At 52.3% G+C, this 21,492-nt stretch overlaps 8 protein-coding genes across 8 annotated transcripts; 5 read left to right on the forward strand and 3 right to left on the reverse strand.

Moving 5' to 3' along the window:
- Positions 1–2: 2 nt before the first annotated feature.
- WAR1-2 (Transcriptional regulator WAR1) lies at positions 3–2,600 on the reverse strand (the record flags this gene model as incomplete). Its single annotated transcript, XM_032024270.2, has 7 exons — positions 3–102; positions 179–908; positions 966–1,255; positions 1,317–1,547; positions 1,610–2,179; positions 2,311–2,379; positions 2,449–2,600. The coding sequence occupies 7 exons, from the start codon at positions 2,598–2,600 to the stop codon at positions 3–5; spliced, it is 2,142 nt and encodes a 713-aa protein (XP_031879025.2).
- A 733-nt stretch (positions 2,601–3,333) lies between these two features.
- Positions 3,334–5,382, forward strand: aflT-6 (Efflux pump aflT; the record flags this gene model as incomplete). The annotated part of the gene is made up of 7 exons (XM_032024271.1): positions 3,334–3,368; positions 3,435–3,603; positions 3,668–3,955; positions 4,010–4,136; positions 4,192–4,697; positions 4,753–4,862; positions 4,920–5,382. 7 exons carry the CDS (start codon positions 3,334–3,336, stop codon positions 5,380–5,382), a joined length of 1,698 nt encoding a protein of 565 aa, XP_031879013.1.
- Positions 5,383–6,502: 1,120 nt separating this feature from the next.
- CGGC5_v005724 (Extracellular serine-rich protein) lies at positions 6,503–7,205 on the forward strand (the record flags this gene model as incomplete). Its single annotated transcript, XM_032024272.1, has 3 exons — positions 6,503–6,572; positions 6,631–7,018; positions 7,073–7,205. The coding sequence occupies 3 exons, from the start codon at positions 6,503–6,505 to the stop codon at positions 7,203–7,205; spliced, it is 591 nt and encodes a 196-aa protein (XP_031879038.1).
- A 964-nt stretch (positions 7,206–8,169) lies between these two features.
- SAT3-3 (Short-chain dehydrogenase/reductase SAT3) lies at positions 8,170–9,197 on the forward strand (the record flags this gene model as incomplete). Its single annotated transcript, XM_032024273.1, has 4 exons — positions 8,170–8,245; positions 8,303–8,406; positions 8,456–8,924; positions 8,980–9,197. 4 exons carry the CDS (start codon positions 8,170–8,172, stop codon positions 9,195–9,197), a joined length of 867 nt encoding a protein of 288 aa, XP_031879006.1.
- Positions 9,198–10,434: 1,237 nt separating this feature from the next.
- On the forward strand, positions 10,435–12,162 carry PDA6-1-1 (Pisatin demethylase; the record flags this gene model as incomplete). Its single annotated transcript, XM_032024274.2, has 4 exons — positions 10,435–10,633; positions 10,704–11,701; positions 11,764–11,901; positions 11,956–12,162. 4 exons carry the CDS (start codon positions 10,435–10,437, stop codon positions 12,160–12,162), a joined length of 1,542 nt encoding a protein of 513 aa, XP_031879037.2.
- Positions 12,163–12,608: 446 nt separating this feature from the next.
- On the reverse strand, positions 12,609–12,929 carry CGGC5_v005727 (uncharacterized protein; the record flags this gene model as incomplete). The annotated part of the gene is made up of 1 exon (XM_032024275.1): positions 12,609–12,929. The coding sequence occupies one exon, from the start codon at positions 12,927–12,929 to the stop codon at positions 12,609–12,611; it is 321 nt and encodes a 106-aa protein (XP_031879004.1).
- Positions 12,930–15,702: 2,773 nt separating this feature from the next.
- On the forward strand, positions 15,703–16,670 carry PRPX (Pathogen-related protein; the record flags this gene model as incomplete). The annotated part of the gene is made up of 3 exons (XM_032024276.1): positions 15,703–15,868; positions 15,927–16,308; positions 16,361–16,670. 3 exons carry the CDS (start codon positions 15,703–15,705, stop codon positions 16,668–16,670), a joined length of 858 nt encoding a protein of 285 aa, XP_031879005.1.
- A 749-nt stretch (positions 16,671–17,419) lies between these two features.
- On the reverse strand, positions 17,420–21,280 carry CGGC5_v005729 (putative phospholipid-transporting ATPase; the record flags this gene model as incomplete). Its single annotated transcript, XM_032024277.2, has 2 exons — positions 17,420–17,840; positions 17,892–21,280. 2 exons carry the CDS (start codon positions 21,278–21,280, stop codon positions 17,420–17,422), a joined length of 3,810 nt encoding a protein of 1,269 aa, XP_031879003.2.
- Positions 21,281–21,492: the final 212 nt, after the last annotated feature.

Here is a 21,492-nt window from a genome sequence, read left to right on the forward strand (position 1 = left end):
GATTAAGCACGAGGCAGGAAGCTATTCAATGAGGTACAGTAGCGCAACGACGAGGATAATGTATTGTCGTATGGATCTGTTGATGGTATCTTAGATTCCACGCTGTATGAATTTAGTGCTGATTTTGTTCGTCGCACCACCTCGCTATTGATCAGTTTGAAATTTAGAAAAGTCTTACTGGGGTATCATGTTCGCCATGGCCATCGTCTCAGTCGTGCTCATACCATCCTGCCACATGATGCCCTGCAAGGTCTGCATGGAATCGTTACCAAACTGAAAATCATAAGGCATCTGTCCAAACCCGTCCACAATCATCTGTCCCCAAAACATCTTGTCCATGGTGACATCATCCACCCAAGACATGCTCGGGTCGTTCGCTGAACCCTCCGCGTTGTTGGGTGGTTGTTCGGCAGACGGCTCCCGCTGCGGAGGAGACACTTTGCTCAGATACCAGTTCTTCATCCACCGTGCGCGGTAGGCGTAATTCGCCCACCTAGACGTCTGGTCTTCAAACAGACGCCTCTTCTGGCCGACAACAAGGGCAACATTATCCGCCTCTTCGAATCTGTCCGCCATTCGTTGTGCGTTTTCCGCGTGTGGAATCTTTTGCCGAGCGATAGTAACATCCCAGTCGGGGCTGCCGTCTTCCAAAAGAAGCCGGTTCGCTGCCATCATTACGAAGGCGGTGCTGGAGACCAGAGTGAAGGGCAGGTATGCGTACATCTCTGCAGGTATGGACATTAAAGCATCCATGGCGGCCTGAACACACTCAAGGCATTTCCAGAGGGCTTCAGTTCGGCTATATGGCTCGGTCGGCGACGGTGTATCTGCTGGGCTCATTGGTCGCATACCCAGTGCAGGCTCGTAGAGTCTGACTGCGAGGGTCACGTAGTGACACCAAACAAGCGCTGCGCGGAGGAGTCCGGTAAGTGGATGTTGCCTGGGTTAGAGAAAGAGCAACTTACGATTATCTTTGTGTATCCCAGGCTCCTCTTTCTGAAGGTCCTCCATCTCCTTCCGTATGGACGAGAATATTGCGCTGTAGTGCTCCTTGAAGAATGGAGCAGCTGTGTCCTCGTCTCTGTCATAGATAGGGAACAAAGATCTGAGACGATCGGTTATATGTTGCATGCGGACGAAGGCAATTAAGCTCGAGTCTGTTGCGAACTCCCCTGCTTCGCGGATAGTTCTGCAGCATCGCGCCATATATGCTGACCATTGTACTTGGGGGCTTCTTCGCATTGAGATGGCCACGCTATGGATCACTAGATCAGCATTGATTCGGAGCAAGATGGGGTTAGAACTGAGGCTCATACCTAGATGCAATGAAATAGCCTCCCAAGACCGCTCTCTGCTCTTCGAGAGTCTGTTTTGGGGTTTCGAAGTGTTTTCCTTTGCTGATAACAGCCCATGCATCCGATAACATGGTCTTGGGCATCCAGGCTAGTGGTCCAGCAAGAGTGTTGACGCTCATGTCTGAGACCATGCCGATGGCAAGTTGCAGAAGGCCGTTGGCACTCATGCCCAAGTGAATATGGACGTCTCCCCTGTATATGAGGACAAAGGTCAGCAACCTCAGTTGGACAAGACTGAGACGGGGTACACCCACCAAGCGTAGCAGGCAATGTAGATCAACAGGCCCTGCAGCAGCTCAAGCTTCCTCTCCCTGTTCACGATGATATGTACTGCTGCATGGTGCCTGATCCAGTCATCTACCGCCTTCTGGACAGGGGCTTCCTGAGGAATGAGAGCCTGCATGATGCACCAGAAAAGAAATCTCTTTTGGGAGTGGAGCTCCCGCGCCGTCACATTCACGTGAATAGGTATGAAGGGAAAATGTGGGACCATGCGAGTGCGGTAGATGTTGAGGTATTCTTCGGCTTGATCCATGGTGAGGGAGAGTCCAGGGACCAACTGCAAGGTATTCGAAGGACCGACATCTGGGGTGTGTTGGGTGCTGCAGTGAGGGTCGGGGGTGACGGCGTTGGAGGATGCCTCGGTGTCAGCTTGAGGCATGGGGAGTCCAGCGCATGGCAGTAATCCACGCAGCTGATTCTCTTCATAAGTCGATGAACTGGTAGCGGGAGTAAGAGCTTGAGCTCCATGTTGCTTGGTCTGTTGTTGAGTCTGGAAAAGATTGACTAGGCCATCGATTTTCTTCTCTAGTTCAGTGACTCGACTAGGGGCGAGTGGTCAGCGTCATGGGAACACAGATGACCACCACAGCTGATATTTAATGCCAGAAGGCACCAAGATATCTCAGTTCGACACTCGAAAAGGGACCAGAAGAGTACGAGAAAAAAGACTTACCTTGACTTTCCCCGTTTCTTTCTGGGTACTGGTTCCGGCACCCGACAGCGGATGTTCATCCGGGAACATCTACCTTGTGTTAGCTCTCTGCAAGTCATTCTTGGAGAGTCCAGAATGGAGTCTGCAATCTCTCCCTACCTTGTGCAATCGGTTGGTTCACCATGCTCCGTGGCCGGTGGCCACCTGCATCTGATCTTGAGGCGCGCACAATTGCTGCAAGCGCGGAGCTTTTTCGCGTTCGCAATGAACTCCGGGCTACTGCCCTCCTCTTCTGGAGAAATATTTGTCATCTTCGAGCCGATAGAACAACAATTATGGCGTGTGCTCTGTGAATTCGGCGCTCAAAATGGCATATCACAAGCAATGGCAAAATCGCAGAAATGTCGCGGATGACGGCGTAGCTGGGAACGGACGAAAGCTGTCAAAGACCGGGGACCGGTGTCAGTCTTAAGTCCCGTATGTCGAAGATCGGGCGATAATGGCAGCATCTGATTGGGCAGATGAGGATATGCGAACACGGAGTCGGGTGTTAACTTACCACCCGACCACCGATGGACGCGCAAATTCCCACTTTCACCCGTGTTAACCCCGGCTAGGGAGCCATTTTGGCGGGACAAGGGTCAGCGCTAGGCAGCATCTTCCACCAATTTGCATGAGTGCCCTCGGACATGACCTCCTTTGCTGCAACAGTTAGAGATCTGCTGCCTGTCGAGGCTGAAGCGAAAATGGAGCAGACCTCCACAAATTGGATGTGGCTGGGCTCAAAGGGTAGAAGCAGACCAAAGTCCCTAGGGATTAGCCCACTAATTACCAACACTTGCTGACGGGCTATTTCCCGTACGGACCGATGTCGAGGGCAGTCAGAATGTTCGGACATGAGGATCAATACAAGAAGATGGGATTGTTTTTCGAGATGGCCAAGAGTAGTACAAATACTCGAAAAGCACAGGCAACCTAGTGTTAGATATCGAACATCTAAATTCCCACATTTGAACACCAGCGCAAACGATAATATTCCTTCGAATGGCGTCTTCCGGGGCATATTCCGCCGAAACCATGTAAGTTTGCGGAGGTCCTTAGCGGCTCGGCAGCGGAACACCTGCTCACGAGTGACATCACACCAGGCCGGTCAACGCTACACCAGCACTGAGGACACCCTCAGAGAAAACGGATATACCGGAGTCGGAACAGGGTGCCCAAAGCCAAGCCGAAATAATCGAAGTCTATCCCAGCGGCCCGGCCCTTACGGCGATCTCGATTGGTTTATTTCTTGCTATTCTCTGCTTTGGCCTAGTAAGTTCTCGACAGCCAAGCAAATTTTACTGCTATCTATTAACCGACACCTCGTCTCTCATAGGACCGCTCAATCTTGGCAACTGCCATTCCTAAAATCACTTCAGAGTTCAATTCGCTGTCCGACGTAGCGTGGTACGGGTCTGCCTACCTCTTCACACAATGTTCCTTCCAACTTCTCTTCGGAAAGCTCTATGCCGAGTACAGCATCAAGTGGATCTTCCTGATCGGGCTGGCCATCTTCGAGGTGGGGTCAGTGGTGTGTGCCGCGGCCCCGAACTCCGTCGTTCTCATCGTCGGACGAGCGGTTTCCGGAGTGGGTGCGGCCGGCCTGATGACCGGGGCTTTAATTGTAGGTTTCGGGAGCGCCAACGGCCGCCGCAGACACCGGCTGACAAGGATCTAGATCATCACCAAGAGTGTACCGCTTCATAAGCGGCCCACTTTCACCGCCGCGATTGGTGCCGCTGCCGGAGTCTCTCAGGTCATCGCACCGACCCTCGGCGGCGTCTTCGTTGACAAGGCTACCTGGAGTACGATCTTGGCTGCTATCATTTGGATGATTTTCTGTTTGCTGACTTGTGGCAGGATGGTGCTTTTGGATTAATATTCCCTTGGGAGGTGTAACTTTCGCTGTGATTCTCCTCTTTCTGAGGCTTCCCGAACAGGCAAAGAAGGAACCAAGAGGCTTCAAAGAGTTCATGGACAACTTCGACCTTGTCGGAACACTGCTCCTCATTCCATGGGTCATCTGTCTTCTACTGGCTCTACAGTGGGGTGGAACCGAGTACGCCTGGAGCAACTGGCGCATCATCCTTTGCTGGTGCATCTTCGCGCTCTGTTTTCTTTTGTGGGGCTTCGTCCAATATAGCGAGGGCGACAAGGCAACGGTTCCTCTTCGCATCATATCTCAGCGAACCATGATCGCCTCATGTTGGACAATCTTACTCTTGTTCTCTCTGCTCTTTATCGATGTCTACTACATCCCGATCTGGTTGCAGGCAGTCAAGAACCACTCAGCCTACAAGAGTGGCATCGACCTGCTCGCATCATCAGCCTCGATGTCCGTTGCGACAATCGTGTCCGGGATCTTGGTACGTCCCTCCGCCGTTTTGACGACGTTGACACTTAATGCTGATAAATCATTAGACGAGTCAAATTGGCTACTACGTGCCGCAAATCATCGCGTCATCTGTCATTTCCTCCGTGGCTGGTGGCTTGATCTATTCGTTTACCGTCGACACTGACACGGCGTTCTGGTAAGGCCTGTTACGTTTTCCGATTCAGTCTGCCCAAAGTGCTAACATCTGCCTCAGGGCTGCTTCACTCGTCCTAATGGGTTTGGGGGTGGGTCTGGGAGGGCAGCAGTGCATCATTGCCGCGCAAACCGTGTTCAAGGGGCGCGACATCGCCCTCGCTACTTCGGTCTTGGTATTCCTACAGAGCCTGGGTGGTACTTTGTTTCTAGCCGTTGCGCAAAACATCTTCAGCTCGCGACTCGTCGCCGAGCTCCGCCGAAACGTCCCCAACGTAAATCCGGCCGTGGTCATCAACGCCGGAGCATCGGGGCTGGTGGACTCTATGCGCAAGACCTACCCCGATTCGGTGGACGGCATCATCGAGTCGTACAACAAGGCACTGCAAAACGTGTTTCTCATTGCGACCGTTCTCGGATGTTTAACGGTCCTCGGAATTGGGTTTTTCGAGTGGAAGAGCGTCAAAGGGAACAAGCCGAAGACGGATGTAAAAAGCCAAACAGACGGAGATACGGAGAAATAATAGGGCATCGGCTTTTGGAACAGGGTGGTTCCAAGTTACCGGATATTGCAATTAGATGGCGTACATGTTGGATAGAATAGATCAGGCTCACTAGATTGAAGTGATCGCATATGGTAATACAATCGTGATTTTGACACGATCAAGACGTGCGCACGACCCTAACATACATCGAACCATTTCCCGCTTTCAGCCCAAAAACTCGGTTGACGTCAAGACCAAGTCTGGCTCCCGCGCGCGTGGGAAGTATCTTCCGGGAGCCGCAATGCCATAAGATGTGCAGGTTAATGTGCCCTTTGTGCCGATCTCCCGCTCCCCTATGCTCCTCGACGCTCGGAGATCCCCCACCACGGAAAGTCGCGATGGAGCCAGCAGGCGGCCAACGCCTCGTGAGTGTTCGAAACGACTCCGCAACCGTTTCATCCGGTCATAACTCTACTCTATAGTCAAAATGGCTAACTCCTGCAAGCCCGCGGCCGGTGAGCGAGGATAAGCTACCGTACCCCCCGCAGCTTCGCCCCTTGCGCTTGTCGTCCAATCTCGAGCCACCCTGACACAGCCAGACAGATTATTGACTGGCCGGCTCCCCCTCCATTCCGAAAGAGCGAAGTGCCGCCCCTCCCACCGCATGTTTAAGCAGCATCTCTACATATTCTTCTTCATTTCTAAGCAGAAAGCCAGCTCGGTAGGGAGTGTGGCCGAAGAAACGAAACAAGGCACGTTTGAGGTACTCAGCACGTCCTATTGGGCAGTTCGGTCATCCTATCTCTCGGGAGCCCCAAGCTTCACTTGCTACCCCTGTTGATCGCGGCAGCAAACCGAGAAAAAAGATGAATGTCCGTCCGTTTTGAAGGGCTTAGTCGGTCTCATGATCGGGAGAATTTAGCCCAGTGCGGAAGGTTAAGAGAGAAAAGCTTCGTTCTAGTCAGCGGGTGCAGGAGCGATGCTTTCCTGCGAGTGCGATTCGTTTTAGATTCTGCAGTGCAAAGGAGGAGTAGCTTAAATATCACAGGGCCCTCCTCCGACCTTTTCTTGATGCGTGGGATCATTAGCGTTCTTGTTGCGATATCGAATCAACGTCTCTAGTAATTAACATCCAGCCCACGGATCTCCGTCTGCCACAATGAAGTTCAACACGGTCGTCGTCTACTTCTCCGCCATCATTGGCGCGTCCATGGCTGCTGCCATCGAGGGTAAGCAGACAAAGCCACGAGGTCAACGTGCTATGACCCCGAGCTGACCCTATTGCAGAGCGCCAGGCACCACCTGCTCCCATGCCTCCCGCGGGCGCTCCTCCCGGACCTACTCCTAAGGTTATCCCAGTCCTCGTCGGTAGCCCGACCCGCGAGAAGTCGTTGCTCTTCTACCCTGAGATCGTGAGAGCTCAGCCTGGCGACATCGTTCAGTTCCAATTCTGGCCCAACAACCACACCGTCACCCAGGCTGCGAACGTCCAGGCACCATGCTTGCCCCTTGGGGACATGCAGCCCAACGCTGTTCACAGCGGCTTCATCCCGGGTGTTACTGATGGCTCTCCTATCGGAACCTTCAACGTTCAGGTCGAGAACACCGAGCCAATGCTCCTGTACTGCGCCCAGGGCATGCACTGCCAACTCGGCATGGTTATGATCATTAACCCGTAAGTCATTCACTTACACAGAAGCGGACGGGAGAAGTACTAACAATCTTGCAGTAAGGCGGATGCGGACGTGCAGGCCTACAAGATGGCCGCCAAGGGATCGCAGCAGAACGTACCCGCAAAGAACGTGGCCGGTGGCTCCGCCGGAAGGATTCCCGCCAACCTGGCCCTCCCCCCTGTTGCCTAAGGTGGTGCCGCGACAGAGCGTGCATTTTAAGCGCAGAGGAATACAAATTGCATGTGTTTATAGGTTGCTCCTGTATATACGCTCGCTTTAAGCTTCTTCTCCGACGTCGGTGGATACCGGACGCAACTAAACTAGGAGGTGGCACTGCTGATGCGGGTTATCGGCTGGGGCTGGAGAGGTATATCAACGCGAGGAGTTTTGGTCGGGTTAGATATTCGTAGGGGCACAAGCGTCAAAGACGACTAACATGAATACATTCACGTTGTTTCCGATTCCACTAAACCCTCACTATATTCGATTACTTCTCAACAACGTCTTCTTGCCTGCGACGGGGTTCAGATAGAATGTCAGTTTACAAGCGGATTGACACATAAAGACTGACAGCGTCAAGGAGCACACTTATCTCCCATTTTCGACTTTTTTGCTTGTATTTTGAAAGGAAATTTAAACAGTGAATTTTAAAGCCTTGAACACGGTCATTTTCCTTCCTTGACAAGTTCTTTCGGTGCGCCAAGCGGAGCTGGTCGCAGTCCCGGCCCGAGCCCCTGGAGTCCCCCAGAACACCCACACCCCCGTGCTTGCATAACTGAGAGGGTCGCGATAACCTTCCGTTGACTTCACTTGAGAGATTTCTATGGGAGATCATTTGAAAAATGTCCAGCTTGGTGGACATGGGAAGCTAGCCTCCATTTGCCCTCGTTCGACTACGCCTGCAGTAGTCGTGTGGGGGTCGCGCGGACCGCATTTGGCAGGCCACCGCGAACAAGGACTACCAACGTAGAAAAGAGATCATCAGATATTCTAGACATTTTAGTAATAAAACAAGGACATATCTTCAACCCATTTCACATGGTAGACTGCCGATTTCCTCACTTCTTCATAAGTTCCTACATTCAATCCAACTATCTAACCCTCTTTTCGCATCGAATCTCACCACCGCGGCCCGAACTCGTGCATATCTACCATGTCTCAGTCCTACAAATCAGGCAGTCTTTTTGATATTCGAGGGATTGTGGCTGTTGTAACGGGCGGAGGCAGTGGTATGTCCGCAAGCATGGCTCTTTCATTACTTCGATGGCTAATCACAATTCCTGCAGGGCTAGGACTTTATATGACACGAGCGTTAGCAGAAAACGGCGCAAAGAAAGTCTACATACTCGGCAGAAGAAGAAAGGTGCTGGATGATGCTGCGAAAGAAATTGTGCGTACTGATGATCGCCAATAGTCCAATGCCCGCTGACTTATGGCAGGGCTGTGAGAACGTTGTACCCATCCAGTGCGATGTGACAGACCGCCAAAGCCTCAAGGACGCAGTGGCGATGATTGAAAAAGATGTCGGGTATATCAACCTGCTCGTTGCCAATTCAGGTATTGCTGGGCCTTCCGGAAACGTACCTCCGGGCGCCTCGATTGCGCAAGTTCAAGACGCTCTCTTGGAGATCCCCATGGAGGAATTCACCAACACGTACCACGTCAACTGCACTGCTGTGTTCTACACAGCGATAACATTCCTGGGACTCTTGGACAAAGGCAATCGGTCTAATTATCAGGGGGGAAGGAGCCAGGTCATTGCAACCAGCAGTATTGGCAGCTTCAACAGAAAGATCACTGCTGGATTTGCTTACGGCACTAGTAAGGCGGCAACGACAATGATGTTGAAGGTTCTGGCGACGTATTTGGTACCGTACAGGATCCGAGCCAATGTACTCTGCCCAGGACGTAAGTTGGCGTCCAGCAAACGAAGTTTCCGGTCAACGATGCTAAACATGTCAAGTGTTCCCGACTGATCTCACTACGAGCCTAATCCAAGGCACGGATCCTACAGTTGAGGGAGCCTTCCCCTTGGATCAAATACCTGCTGAGAGAGCAGGTCTTCCGGAAGATATCATGGGACCGCTACTGTATTTGGCTTCACGAGCTGGCACATACTGCAATGGTAATTGCGTCTTGACGGATGGTGGCCGGCTCAGTGTTACTCCGGCTACGTACTAGACATGAGTGGAAACCTAGCGATGTAGGTAGGCCACGCGATCTCCGCGGTCCGCTACCCACTGTAGGCACATCGCAAATAATGTACGCAGTTTGGATTTTGTCGAATCCAATCCTTCAAAACTCTCACTTGAAGCTTTGAATCAATATGCTGACTCCATAGCTCTATGTTATGATACCTCATCGTCGAGGCTTTCAGGGGTAGCCCCAAGCTGAAAGTTCAGCACTCAGCTCGTCAAGGAAGACCTTCTGAGCCTCTCTGCTTTCATGGGTTTCGGTAGTCGTGTGCTCGTTAAGTAGAAAACCTTTGTCGACGATAAAAGTGTAGCGGGGGGTCGAGAGTAGTCAATGGCCGTTGACCTTCGGTCGCGGCATCCAATAGCCTCCGGTCCGCAATCCCGGCTCGAACGCAGCCCCACTCGCCGGAGCACCCCGTGCGGGGCCAGCCCGCCTTCATGAGTGTCAAGCATAAGACGGGTCGACCTCGGTCTCGGACAACTTTCGTTTTCCGGGTGTTGCCCCAGGTCCCTCCATGAAAGTTATGTGCCCGCCATCACCGCGACGCGCTCCGTGCAGCTTCGGCAGATGATGGCAAAATCCGATAACTTCAATCCAAACTGTGCTATCATTTCGTTCTTGCTTTCGCAAGCTGCGGACAGCGGATTGCCTCTCAGTCCAGGCTTCATTCCTGGGAAACCATAGAGCGTCATCACTGATACGTAATGGAAGCTTCAACACAAACCAGGCGGAAAGTTTGGCGGTGTGTAAGTTGACGACGATAGACCGCCAAGGATCAGCACCCGAGGTTGTACTGCCGCTGTATGATCCACTCGCTGAAGCGAAGGTCTCAGGCCAAGCACCAGTATTATTATTGTTTTATCGACTATTCGCCGCCGGCCATCGTCGTATGGGGCCAGCTCATTTTCCACGCCGTCCGCTTTTTGGGGCTTTTCGGGGGCGCTATGACTCGACCATCGCCAACGACCAATTGGTGTTCTAAGCCGTACGCCTTTACGCAACAGGCAACCCATGAACGTGATGCATCAATTGCGTATCAGTCCGCGCAAAAGCAATCACAACCATACGAGACCTGGAGCAATGAAACTCAAAAAATGAGACAGGCCGTCGACTATAAAGCTCCTCGCGAAGAATGTTCAGAGCTGCATCGATCCAGTTCATGTCACCAGCCTTGACAAGCAAGCAGTTCATCCAATCTTTTCAGCATCTTTGACCTCACAACATGAATAATCAACTTTTATTGGCCGTGGCGGTGTTTGCCCTGTTTTTCTACGTTGCTGCAGCGTTGTTCAATTGGGTGCGCTCTCCTTTGCGGTCCATACCTGGGCCTATGTTGGCGCGCTTTACGGACTTTTGGTATTTCTTTCGCATTAAGCAAGGTGATTTCGAAAAGGTCAATATTTCTCTCCATGAAAAATATGGTAAGTTCATGTGCAGAGATACTAGGCTGGGTCGTGTGGAACATGCTAATCTCGAGATGCACCCAACTAGGCCCCATCGTCAGATACGGCCCCAATCGGTACAGCATCAATGACGCTGAGGCATCCAAGACTATCTACGGTCACGGAACTCAGTTCCCCAAGTCGATCTGGTACTCCTCATTCCAGCCAAATGACACTTGGTGGAACATTTTCTCCGATCAGTCCATCAAACGCCACGCCCACAACAGACGCTTCTTTGCGCACGCCTTCTCGATGACATCGCTCGTCAACTACGAGCCGTATCTTGATGAGTGCGGCGAGATCTTCTCCCAACGTATGCTGGAATTTTCGAAGGCCGGTGCACCCGTTGACATCGGCCACTGGTTCCAGTGCTTTGCCTTCGATGCCGTTGCGTACATTACGTACGGCAAGCGATTAGGCTTCCTGGACCGCGGCGATGATATTGGCAAGGTTATCGAAAACCTTGACGCCAGCTTGATTTACTCAAGCCTCGCCGGAATTTTCCCCTCATTCCATCGCTACATTGCTCCGCTTCTTTCAGCCATGGGTCCTCTTTTCCGCACCGACCGCATCATGTATGTGATGAACTTCACTCAGAGCAGGGTCACGGAAGAGCGCGCTTCACCAAAGTCAGTGGCCGAGTCCAAGACCGACGTAGAAGGTGCGGGTGTCGGTGAGACTTTCTTGAGGAAGTATCTTGCCAAACACTCCGAGGACCCCGATGCCTTCACCAATTACCACATTCTCATTGGATGCGCGACCAACATGTTTGCGGGCTCAGACACAACCGGCATCAGTCTTTCTGGAATCTTGTACCACCTGCTCAAAAACCCGGATTGCGTCACAAAACTGCGTGCCGAGATCGACGACTTCAGCAGCCGGGGCGAGCTTTCGGAGAATCCCACGTTCAAGCAGGGTCAGGACATGCCTTACTTGCAGGCTGTCATTAAGGAGGCGTTGCGTATGCACCCTGCCGTCGGCCTGCCGTTGGAGCGAGTCGTGCCTGAAGGAGGCGCCACCATTGCCGACCGTTTCTTCCCCGAAGGTGTACGTACTGATGAACTTTGAGGAAACAAAATATTTCGCTAACGTGTTCTTTTACCTTTTAGTCTGTTGTTGGCATCAACAGCTGGGTCCAACATCATAACAAGAGCATCTTCGGTCAGGATGCCGATAAGTTCTGCCCTGAGCGTTGGCTCATCGACGACGAAGACAAGCTTTCCCTGATGAACCGAAACTGGATGCCGGTAAGTGTGGTTCTCCAAGCTTTGCAGTTGGCGGTCTGGCTAATTTTAAAATAGTTCGGCTTGGGGTCGAGGACGTGCTTGGGAAAGAATGTTTCCATCTTGGAGATGACGAAACTGATCCCGAGAATCATCCGCGATTTCGACTTCAAGCTTGACGGAGACGCGGCAGCGCCTGGAGGGTCTTGGACGACCGCCAACGCGTGGTTCGTGAAGCCCCGAGGCTTCTGCGTTCGGGTAGAGCCCAGAAAGCTCATCCCTTGAGATTGATGGCGTCTGCTGACCTTGGTGTCATGCACTTTGGAGTAATACCCCTTGTAGAACACATTGAGAATGACGCGAGGGCGGTGTTAATGGAGGAGCATCTTAGACTGTTTGGTTTTCTCAGACGCAATGTTGATGTATCTCATATTTTGCGCAATGACTTTCGATCAAAGCTGGAGGAGCCAGGATATCACGAAAATAGATTGCAAGTACTTTAAACAAACTGTCAATGTTCATAAGTGATGAAATGTCAATCTCTTTTACACCTCCAATCATGTCTGCATGTCGTAGTATGTACATGAATATTTTGGTGTCCAGTAACTCGATCTTGGGAACAACGTGACAGAGTCGCCGTATTCAAGTGTTCTAATGTTTTACCATCTACCATTTGGCCTTCGCCCGCATGGTGACCAACACGGGCCGATCGCGTGAAGATTCAGCGACGTCTACTGGCCGCCGCAGTATCCGCAGCTGGTGCACGAATCGACAACGTAGAGGTGGTAGTTCCAGCGACCGGCGAGGCCGTTGGTGTCGTGTCCACCGGCGGGGACATTGTTGCAGTAGGTGATGCAGTTGGAGAGTTGGTTGCCGACTTCTCGGTTGTGACCGGACACAGTACCTCCAATGGTGGTACAGGCCGCGTCCATGGCAGGGAATTGCTCTGATTCGCAGGGGATGTAGCTCTGAGCGGGAGAGGTGACGACACCGCAGAATTGCGCAGCGGCACAAGAGGCCAATGTGGCAAGAGAAAAAATGGTAAACTGCATGATGGCGGTTGGGAGGTGATTGACAATGGGGTTGTGTTAAAGGTGATGCAGTTTGGTGTCTGAGCTTGTGATGATGAGGATGGAGTGTACAAGATGATTGCGGACTTCTGGCTGGTATTTATGTCTTGGTCACTCCATATGACATTGTCACAACTTCCATTCGGAAGCAGATCACATCCGTCAATTGCGATTTACCTGTTGTTTACAAGTTTCTAGACTCTCGGCGGCTGATTAGATTGTGACAAAGCATGGCCTTCCTTGGTCCTATACGTGGCGACTTTGAAGCTTTTTGGCAGTTCATTTAAGCATGGTTACATAGAAGCCCCGATGCGAGAGTGGTCCGAGAAGAGGGGTAGTAGAAAACAGCCAACAATGACTATGTAGTTGCCGTTGGCCCACCAAACAAACAGAGCCTGGCTGGGATAATAGCCGGCGGGATCCGATGTCTTTCGATGCAAATGCTACAGTACCTGCAGACTCTCCACAGATCGGCTCTGGGTCGGGATGTTCCCGCCCCGAAGCGGTTGTCTGGCCCCGCAACCTTCGGGCGTAAAACCCCAGGAAGGCAGTTGGCTCCATTGCATCGTATTACAACCCGCGCGGTGATAGTGCGATCATGCACGAACATGTACCTCAACGGGAATCACCTGTGAGTTGTTCGTCCCATGGCGCCCGGTGCGACCGATTCCACGAGGACAGTAACGGTAATACTAAGCACCAGCATATGCATGCAAGCTGATTCCTAAATGAGGCTTCCTCTGTCTTAGACAGCGAGATGATGGGTTGTGCGGTGAATTAGTCTGGGCTGGTAGTTCTGGGATCGTCACTCTAGACCTCTCGGTTGAGCCGGGTTTCAATGACACGGTGGTATTCGCAAAGATGTAGCTGCCAAATGAAGCATTCACCGAAGGTTCGCCCTGCCATTCCGCCTGAACATTCCTCCACGAAGAATCGTGCCCTTCCCCGCTCTGTCCACGGAACCCGGACGCGGTTCCACTTTGAGACCTCGGCCGATAATAGTGGGTGTCTCGGCGCATCCCGCACGTTTGAGAACCGGAAACCATCGGTGACAAATGCACCGGATGACGATGCTGTTGTCGGTAGCTCCGGACCGAGCTCTTCTCACAAAGCTTTCAAACGTACATCTCCTTGCTTCTCTCAACGGCGTTCCTTGGGTGCATTGCCGAGTCGGCGAAGCTCGCCGAATACAAATACCTTATGTACACTTAAGAATCGGTCTACTGCACATTGAAAATTTGAAAACCCTAGCTTTTTGTTGGATCATGCACGCCAAGGATTCAGAGAACGGGGCGGTCTTTGAAAAAGCTGTCGGTTCACATGCTCCCGGCACATAATTACCCAGATGCCAGGAGGCAAGGGGCTGGGGAACTTCGGCATCAAGGATTCTTTCCTCCGTTCCGATAATGATGACATTGAAGTAGGACAAGACTCTTTTGTTGTCGCGTGGCAAAAGGACATGATTCACCTCTCAGCGTGCCAGACCACGAGGTAAGGTAGCACGGGCATGTCGGTCTCGTTTCTTCTTGAACCAGACACCCCACAGATCGTCAAAATGTCTCTGTCGATAGCCTACGATTGGCCGCCAAGACATCGGAAAGTTGCTTGCTTTCTATACGCGTGGCACGCCGAACTGAGACATTTGGGCCAAAACAGACATGGATTTGATCAATCAAAGACATTGAAGCCACGCGTTAGAAGAGAGACACTTCCAGGGGTCTATTAGAGTCGGCGATGCGCTTGATTACTGACCCTCGATGGAGCCAATGGGGCTGCGGGATTGCAGCCTCCCTTCCTCCCTGCGTTCCTCTCAACACGAGCTAAGCCTTCTCCCTCCTCCCTAGTGCCGACGATGACTTTATGATGAGACTTTTGATAATGAGATGTGATAGTGAGGCTTCTGAACCGGAAAAGCCGGGCTACACCGCTTCACATAAAGAACGCCATGCTGCCGCCACGAGGAAAATTTGTGTTTATGAGATAATAGACTTTGCTCCTTAGTTTCACTCATCGAGTCTGACCGGGCAACTGTCTACTCTTGAAATCTCTCTTCCTCTCTGATTGACAGAATTCTCTCTCGCTCAACTCAGGTTGCGCAAGGATCGAACATCACGCCGGATCTGGTAACATGCATGTTTCCATTCTCCCCCTACCATGTCATCGGGATATCTGAATCAATCAATTTGCTGACCAAGTCAGATGAGCCAGGATTCGCTTGTCGGGACCCCTTCCAGCAAATTAAAGTGCAGAATCTGAACTTGTTGCTCCCGGGTGGCTACCTCGTGTCACATAGCCTTTGTCGCTTTGGTACTTCAGCTGGTCCAGGCCTGTTCTGCCGACCACAGACACACACACAATTACACGTGCGTTCTGCGCCTGGCGAAAGAAGAAAAGGTAATTGTGTTCCCGGAGCTCGGACTTCGGCTCGCCATTTCGTGCAGGAGATTTTGCTTTCCTGCAGGACCGAACGTTGCTGTAGGATTCTTGGGACGCAGTCTCCCGCCGCGTTTTACGTTTCAGACGGAGACGGAACGGCCGTGAGGAAGCAGCGCCACCGCTAGAGATTTGACAACTGCGGGAATACTTGTATCACCGTTGTCTCTCTTCTCCCACGCGTATCTAAGACAATTTCACCCCCTCGTGGCACAGCGACTTTCCACCCCAATCTCCGGAAGCCAGAGACCATAACTAGGCGACAACGCCTCATTCCGCCCCTCGTCCGGATTCTTTTCTTCGTTCGAACCAGTTCGCCGCCATGGTTATCGTGGAAACCCCCAAAGACCGTAAGGCTGAGGCCGCGGCATCGCCTGCCCTGCCGGACTATGTCACCTCCCCCAACGCTGTGTTTGGCGACGAGGGCGTCCAGTGGCGATATGGCAGAGCGCCAGATTACACAAAGACACGGAGGGTCTGGAGAGAAGGTAAGATTGTGTCTCTGCGCTTTCAAACGCGAACGGTGGAAGCTAATTATGTGGCTAGGCAAGAAGATGAACCACGCTGCTGGCAGCTTGCCGGAGCTGGTCGAGAACCTGGTCAAGAACTGGGAGGTTGAAGCGTCCTTCAAGACAAGACTTCAGGACTGGAGGACTGTCGACCACGAGAAGTACACATTCTCAGTCAACGGCGGAGCAGCGCAGTCAGGCGAGCACATGCTCAAGGTCGGCACCTACAACGCCGTCATCTCGCCAAATGAGTACTACAGCCCCGACTACTCGGACTTCGCGTCCAGCCACAAGACCTTCAAGCGAATGATGCCTACTTTCGCTTGGGAAGTCCTCGAGGTGTACAGCGGTCCGCCTGTTGTTGCCTTCAAGTGGCGCCACTGGGGCGTCATGAAGAACGACTACGTGGGTTTTAATAAGTATGCATCCACCATTTCTCATTTGAGTTCATTTTCTGACGATTTCGTTTAGCAAAGGAGAAAAGGTGACCGCAAAGGCGCACGGAGGACCCATCGACATCCAGGGCGTTACGATTGCGCGCGTCGACGAGAAGCTTCGGCTTCAGGCGGTAGATACCCAGTTCGATTCTTTGCAGATGTTTCAGCAAATCGCTCCCAACGGCGTAGTGAGGAAAGACCCCATCGGCAAGACGGTCGATCCTGAGACCAGGTTCGACGAGGCTATTGCCGCTGAGGTGAAGATGACCGCCAAGGAGCTCAGCGACCTTCATGTTGGAGCGTCGGGCAATGCGTCGGGATGTCCTATGATGAATAGAGAATAAGGAATAGGTCGGTGGTGCGGATCAATCATCCGTCCTAATGAAGAGGTCGCTGGTGTATCTGTAGCACCATGGGGTTGGGCACCGTTGAAGTCTTACGAGCATCGAATTCGAATATTGTTAATACTTAGTACCCAGACGCATGAAAGTATCGTCAGTTTCAAGGGGGGCAGCTTCACCTTTCATTATTCACGTCTAAGATTCCTCCTACCCAGGCCCCCTGAAATTTGCGGCCGATGAATTCCAAGCAAGAATCTCAACTGCTCGGCTACAGGTGGCATATGTGGACTCCAAAGCTACTCGACGCCAGTATGGTCCCAGAACTTGATCATTGTGCAGCCGTCACTCCGCATTCCGGCCTGCCTTAGCCGCCCCTTGCCACCCGTTGGCTCCGGGAGATCGAACCGACCCGCAAGCCCCAAAGCCTCCCTTGAGCATGTGGAGGCCTACTCACTCAAAGGTGCCGTCGGGTAAGGCCGGTGGGTGTACTGAGAAGTGTCTCAAATCGGCCGGGTAGATCTCAGATGCATGCCAGACTAAGGGGAAGCCGACTTGGCGGGGAACGTCGTTTTTAAAACCGACTCCTGAGTTTCTCGAAAGCCATCACGACGGTGATCATACGTGCTGAGATTGTTATTGAGACTTTGAACTTCCAAGTTTCAACGTTTCGAAAGTATCGATTATCAGAACAGACACATTCATTCAAGATCTAACACTGAAGGCTAAAAGCCCAGTGTTCACAAACAAGGCTGCTACTCAACGAGCTCCTGCCGACGCAACTGGGCAAGGACACTCATCACACCCGGCTCCTTCTCCATCTCCTGCCACAAACGTGGCTCCCAGTCTTTGAAACCCTCGCGAACTCCTCCCCCTTTCTTTTCCGTGTCGTGTTCTGAAGACCAGCACCGAGACAGCCAGGCCCGCAAGACATGACTCTGTTTTAGAGCTTGAGTGGCCATTTCCATTATGCTTAATCCCCCCAGCACCAGCAGTAAGGTGAACCACCAAGCTGGATCACGACCGAAAAGAAGAAGCAAGCCGCCTCGAATTGAGTATGGACCTGAGCTGGGACCGGAGGCGACGGCAGTGATTAGAGCATAGACCCACACTCCAGCAACGCTGCCGAAAATGGCCCAGAAGGCAATCTGCGTCTTGTGATGTAGCTCGACGATCCTTGAAGGCGTTAGTCAAGACATTCACCTTGTTTGCTTCAACTTGACTTACAAAAGCTTGATGTTGATCCAGATGACACAAGCAATGAAAGTTAAAAGACCTTGCGCGTAGAGGCCGTCGTCATCAATCATCTCTGAATCGGTGTATCCGGCCCAACAACCGGCGTAGACAATGAGACCAGCGATGAGGGCGTTGCCAACCCATCCGAGATACACCGCCATGTTCAGCCCCTCACCATTCTGGCCATATCTGAACAATTCCGGAATCGTCGCCAAAGTCCGCGACTTGAGATCCTGCTCCCAGGTTCCGAGGACAAGAATGCACACTGCCGTGAAGAAGCTGACGAATGTGAGACTTCCTGGTTCGTAGAGACTGGTGCCGGTTGCCCCGGTCTGCTCCTGAAACAGGGCCTGGGGGAAGTAGATGAATGTCTCTTTCCAAAACGTCGCGAGGATGAAGCGGGTCGTGCGGTAATAGTTCCATCGACCGTGAACCAACATCAACTTGGAAAGATATCGGAACTGAGAGATGCTGAAATCAGCAACCCGAGCTGCTTGCTGTCCCTCTCGACCGGAGATGCCAACTCCGACGTTGGCTGCGGAGATCATGGCCAGGTCATTGGCTCCGTCGCCGATCGCAAGTGTCAACGGCTTCTTGGGTCCCCGTTTGAGCCAAGAAAAAATTCCGGAAGCCTCGCTCGGTGGGCCTTTGCGAATTGTGTTGACAAGTAAAGCCTTCTGGGCAGGAGAAGCGCGACAACAGATGACCGAGTCAACCATGGCCATGAGAGAGATGAAGACATTGCGAAGACGGACTGCAGAGGGCTCTTCAATGCAAGTCAGAGTCTCCCCATCAATGACCACCGCTGCGTGCGCACGCGAAGGATCAGAATACGACGGTCCCAGGCGATACTGAACTGCATCTGTGATGCCTGTCAGCTGAAGTTCCAGATCACCTTCCTTCACGTCGATGACGAAAAGGGATGTATCCGGGCCACAGATACGCGTGGAGTGTGCGATGTTGATTGCGGTTTCTCGCTTGTCGCCGGTGAGCATCCAAATCTTGATCCTCGCCTGGCGCAATTTCTCGATGGTCTCGGGAACGCCCTTCTGCAACTTGTCCTCAACAGCTGATGCGCCAACAAGGTCAAAAGACTGCTCGAGCAGATCGCTCACATCCTCGATACGCTGCTGCCTATTCTCGAGACTAGTCTCTGCCTCAAGATAGCGCTGCTTCCAGTTGTGGTATTCTGCTGGGTCCAGGAATCTGCCGGCGTAGATGAGCGTCCTCAGACCCTCCGTGGCATACTCGTCAATTCGCGCAAAGCATTGACGAATGTTTTGAGCGTCATCCAGTAATTGAGGGTTCTCCAAAAATTGGAACCGAGACTGTTGTCCAGCTGTGGACCTCGTCGCATTGCCGCGGAGCGGCTGAGGCTGCAGACGAATCCACGAGTCTTCGTTATTTGCTGAAGGTTGACTGTACTCCGAGCGATCGTCCATATCCCCTAGTTCGGCAATAGTCTCTTCAAAGTGAGGTGTTTTCTGAGTGCTCCAGCGAGCAGAGATGGTTCGCGCCCCCTTGAAGCCTTCCTCAGCGCTCCTAGAAGCACCTGTCATGTCCGAAGGAGCAGATCTGAGGCGGGGCAAGATAATGCTGTCAGCACCTTTGCAAATTAGCCACAACCTGCCGTCAGGGCAGCGAACGACAATGGACATTCTCTTCCGCTTGCTGCTGAACTCGATAACGTCCAAGATCTCGTAGATGGTTTGAGAAGAGCTACCATCTACGTGGGGCATCTGCACAGTGACGGACTGCGACGAGCGTTGCGTGACGATGAACCCTAGATCTCGCGCGCCCCTGGTCAGAGCAAGCTCGTCCGGAGAAGAGGCCTGAAAGTCCATCTCTCCATCCTCGTTTCTTTCAGGCAAGCAGGTATGACACAGTGCCATCGCAAGAATGTAGCGCATAGCCTTGGTGGCAAATGGAGAGTTTGGTCGTGCTCGAATGTACTCCAGCATGTCGTCGGTGGTTAGATCGGCCCTTTGGTCTCCTAACTCGTCTGAGTCTGCTGGAACGTCCATTCGATGAAGCCAGCTGGTGCCGGCGATGTTGATGCGCCGTAGCGTCATGATGTTGTCGGTAAGAGTGCCTGTCTTGTCGCTGAAAACGTAGCTGATCTGGCCAAGGTCGTCCAAGTTATTGGTGTTGTTGACGCCAGCGGTAGTATCCGTCTCCTTATGGTACATATCCAGATCATTGCCGATGAGATTCATCTGGCCGAGCTTGATAGCCTCGAGGCCCACGTAGAGAGACAATGGGATCACGTTGTTGAACATGATGATGAAGCCAGCAAAGATGTCGAGGAACGGGATTGACGTGCTCTCGAGGTACCATGCAAACCGCTCTTGCTTGTCCTTCCAGACAACATACGCGACGGTCGCAATAGCCGAACTGAGTAGCACGTACATCATGAGGAAAACCACAATCTTGTTGGTCATGCTCTCCAATGCTGGCCGCTTCGGCTTCGTCGACTTGTTGGCATTCATCCTGATCTTGCACTCCTCGCCGGTATTGATGACGATCCCAACAGCACAAGAGGTATTCCGAATCGTGCTGCCGCGGTAAATGACTTCGTTGATCGTCAAGGGGCGAGTGAGATCATCGACTGTCAGCTTGCTATCGAATCGGTACAGATCTGCATTGGGATCCTCGGTAGTCAGGTGCGCTGGACATGTTGCGATGCCTTCGATGGTGCTGCAGTCGGGTAGCGTCGATGGTCGCTGTTTCGCCTTCAGGCTCGTTTCGCCGTCGAGAGCCATCGTATCCACGTAGGCAAACCCGTTCTCGCCATCCGCATGAAGGAGCACGATGTCAGCTGGGACGTCGTCATCTCTGGAGAGCATAATGACGTCCCCGACTTTGATATCTCTCCATGCCGACCGCATCCATTGCAACCCAGTCGCGTTGGAGCCGCCGTAGTACTGCGCACCCATTGGTAGCGACCCCTTCGCACCTGACGCAGCATCTCGAAGAACCACAGCGTCACGGTTGTTCTCGGCCACGTCCTGTCGATGTCTCTTCCAGTCGTAGTAGCCTTCTTTGGCGATGATGAGGGAGAGGAAAATGAGCAAGGGAATAAGGGTAGTGAATCTGCCGGTGGTGCTGAATCCAGGGATCACCTGTAGTATTGAGATCACCAACATATAGGCGTTGGCCAAGCGTGAGAATTGGTATAACAATTGCCGTGGTAGGAAGTCGAAGACATTGTACTTTGACGTCTTGATACCGTTGGATATGTATGGTTTTCGGCGACGCTCGTCTTGTAGGGGCTGTCGGTGACTTAGCCCAATGGGGATATGACGACCATTTGCAGAAGGAGGTAATGGACGCCGTTGGAAAAGCGAAATAATGGACCAGCCCTTCTTGTTCTGCAGCATTGTTGTGGTCTTCTCTATGGAGGGCCTGTAAGCTCAAGGCTAGCAGAGTCGCAAGTTTTGGACTGTGAGAATGAAACTGCCGGTTGAAGACTGTCGAATTGGAAAGATTCCGTAGATGTGCAGTAGAGATTCCTGATGATACGCCCGTTGGGTGGACTTGAATCCTCTGAAGAAGATGTTCTAATGATGACGGCTAGCATAAGCATTCAGAT

Source organism: Colletotrichum fructicola (assembly GCF_000319635.2).
Source record: "Colletotrichum fructicola Nara gc5 chromosome Unknown KSG_Nara_v1_contig03, whole genome shotgun sequence".
In the NCBI taxonomy this organism is placed as follows: Eukaryota; Fungi; Ascomycota; class Sordariomycetes; order Glomerellales; family Glomerellaceae; genus Colletotrichum; species Colletotrichum fructicola.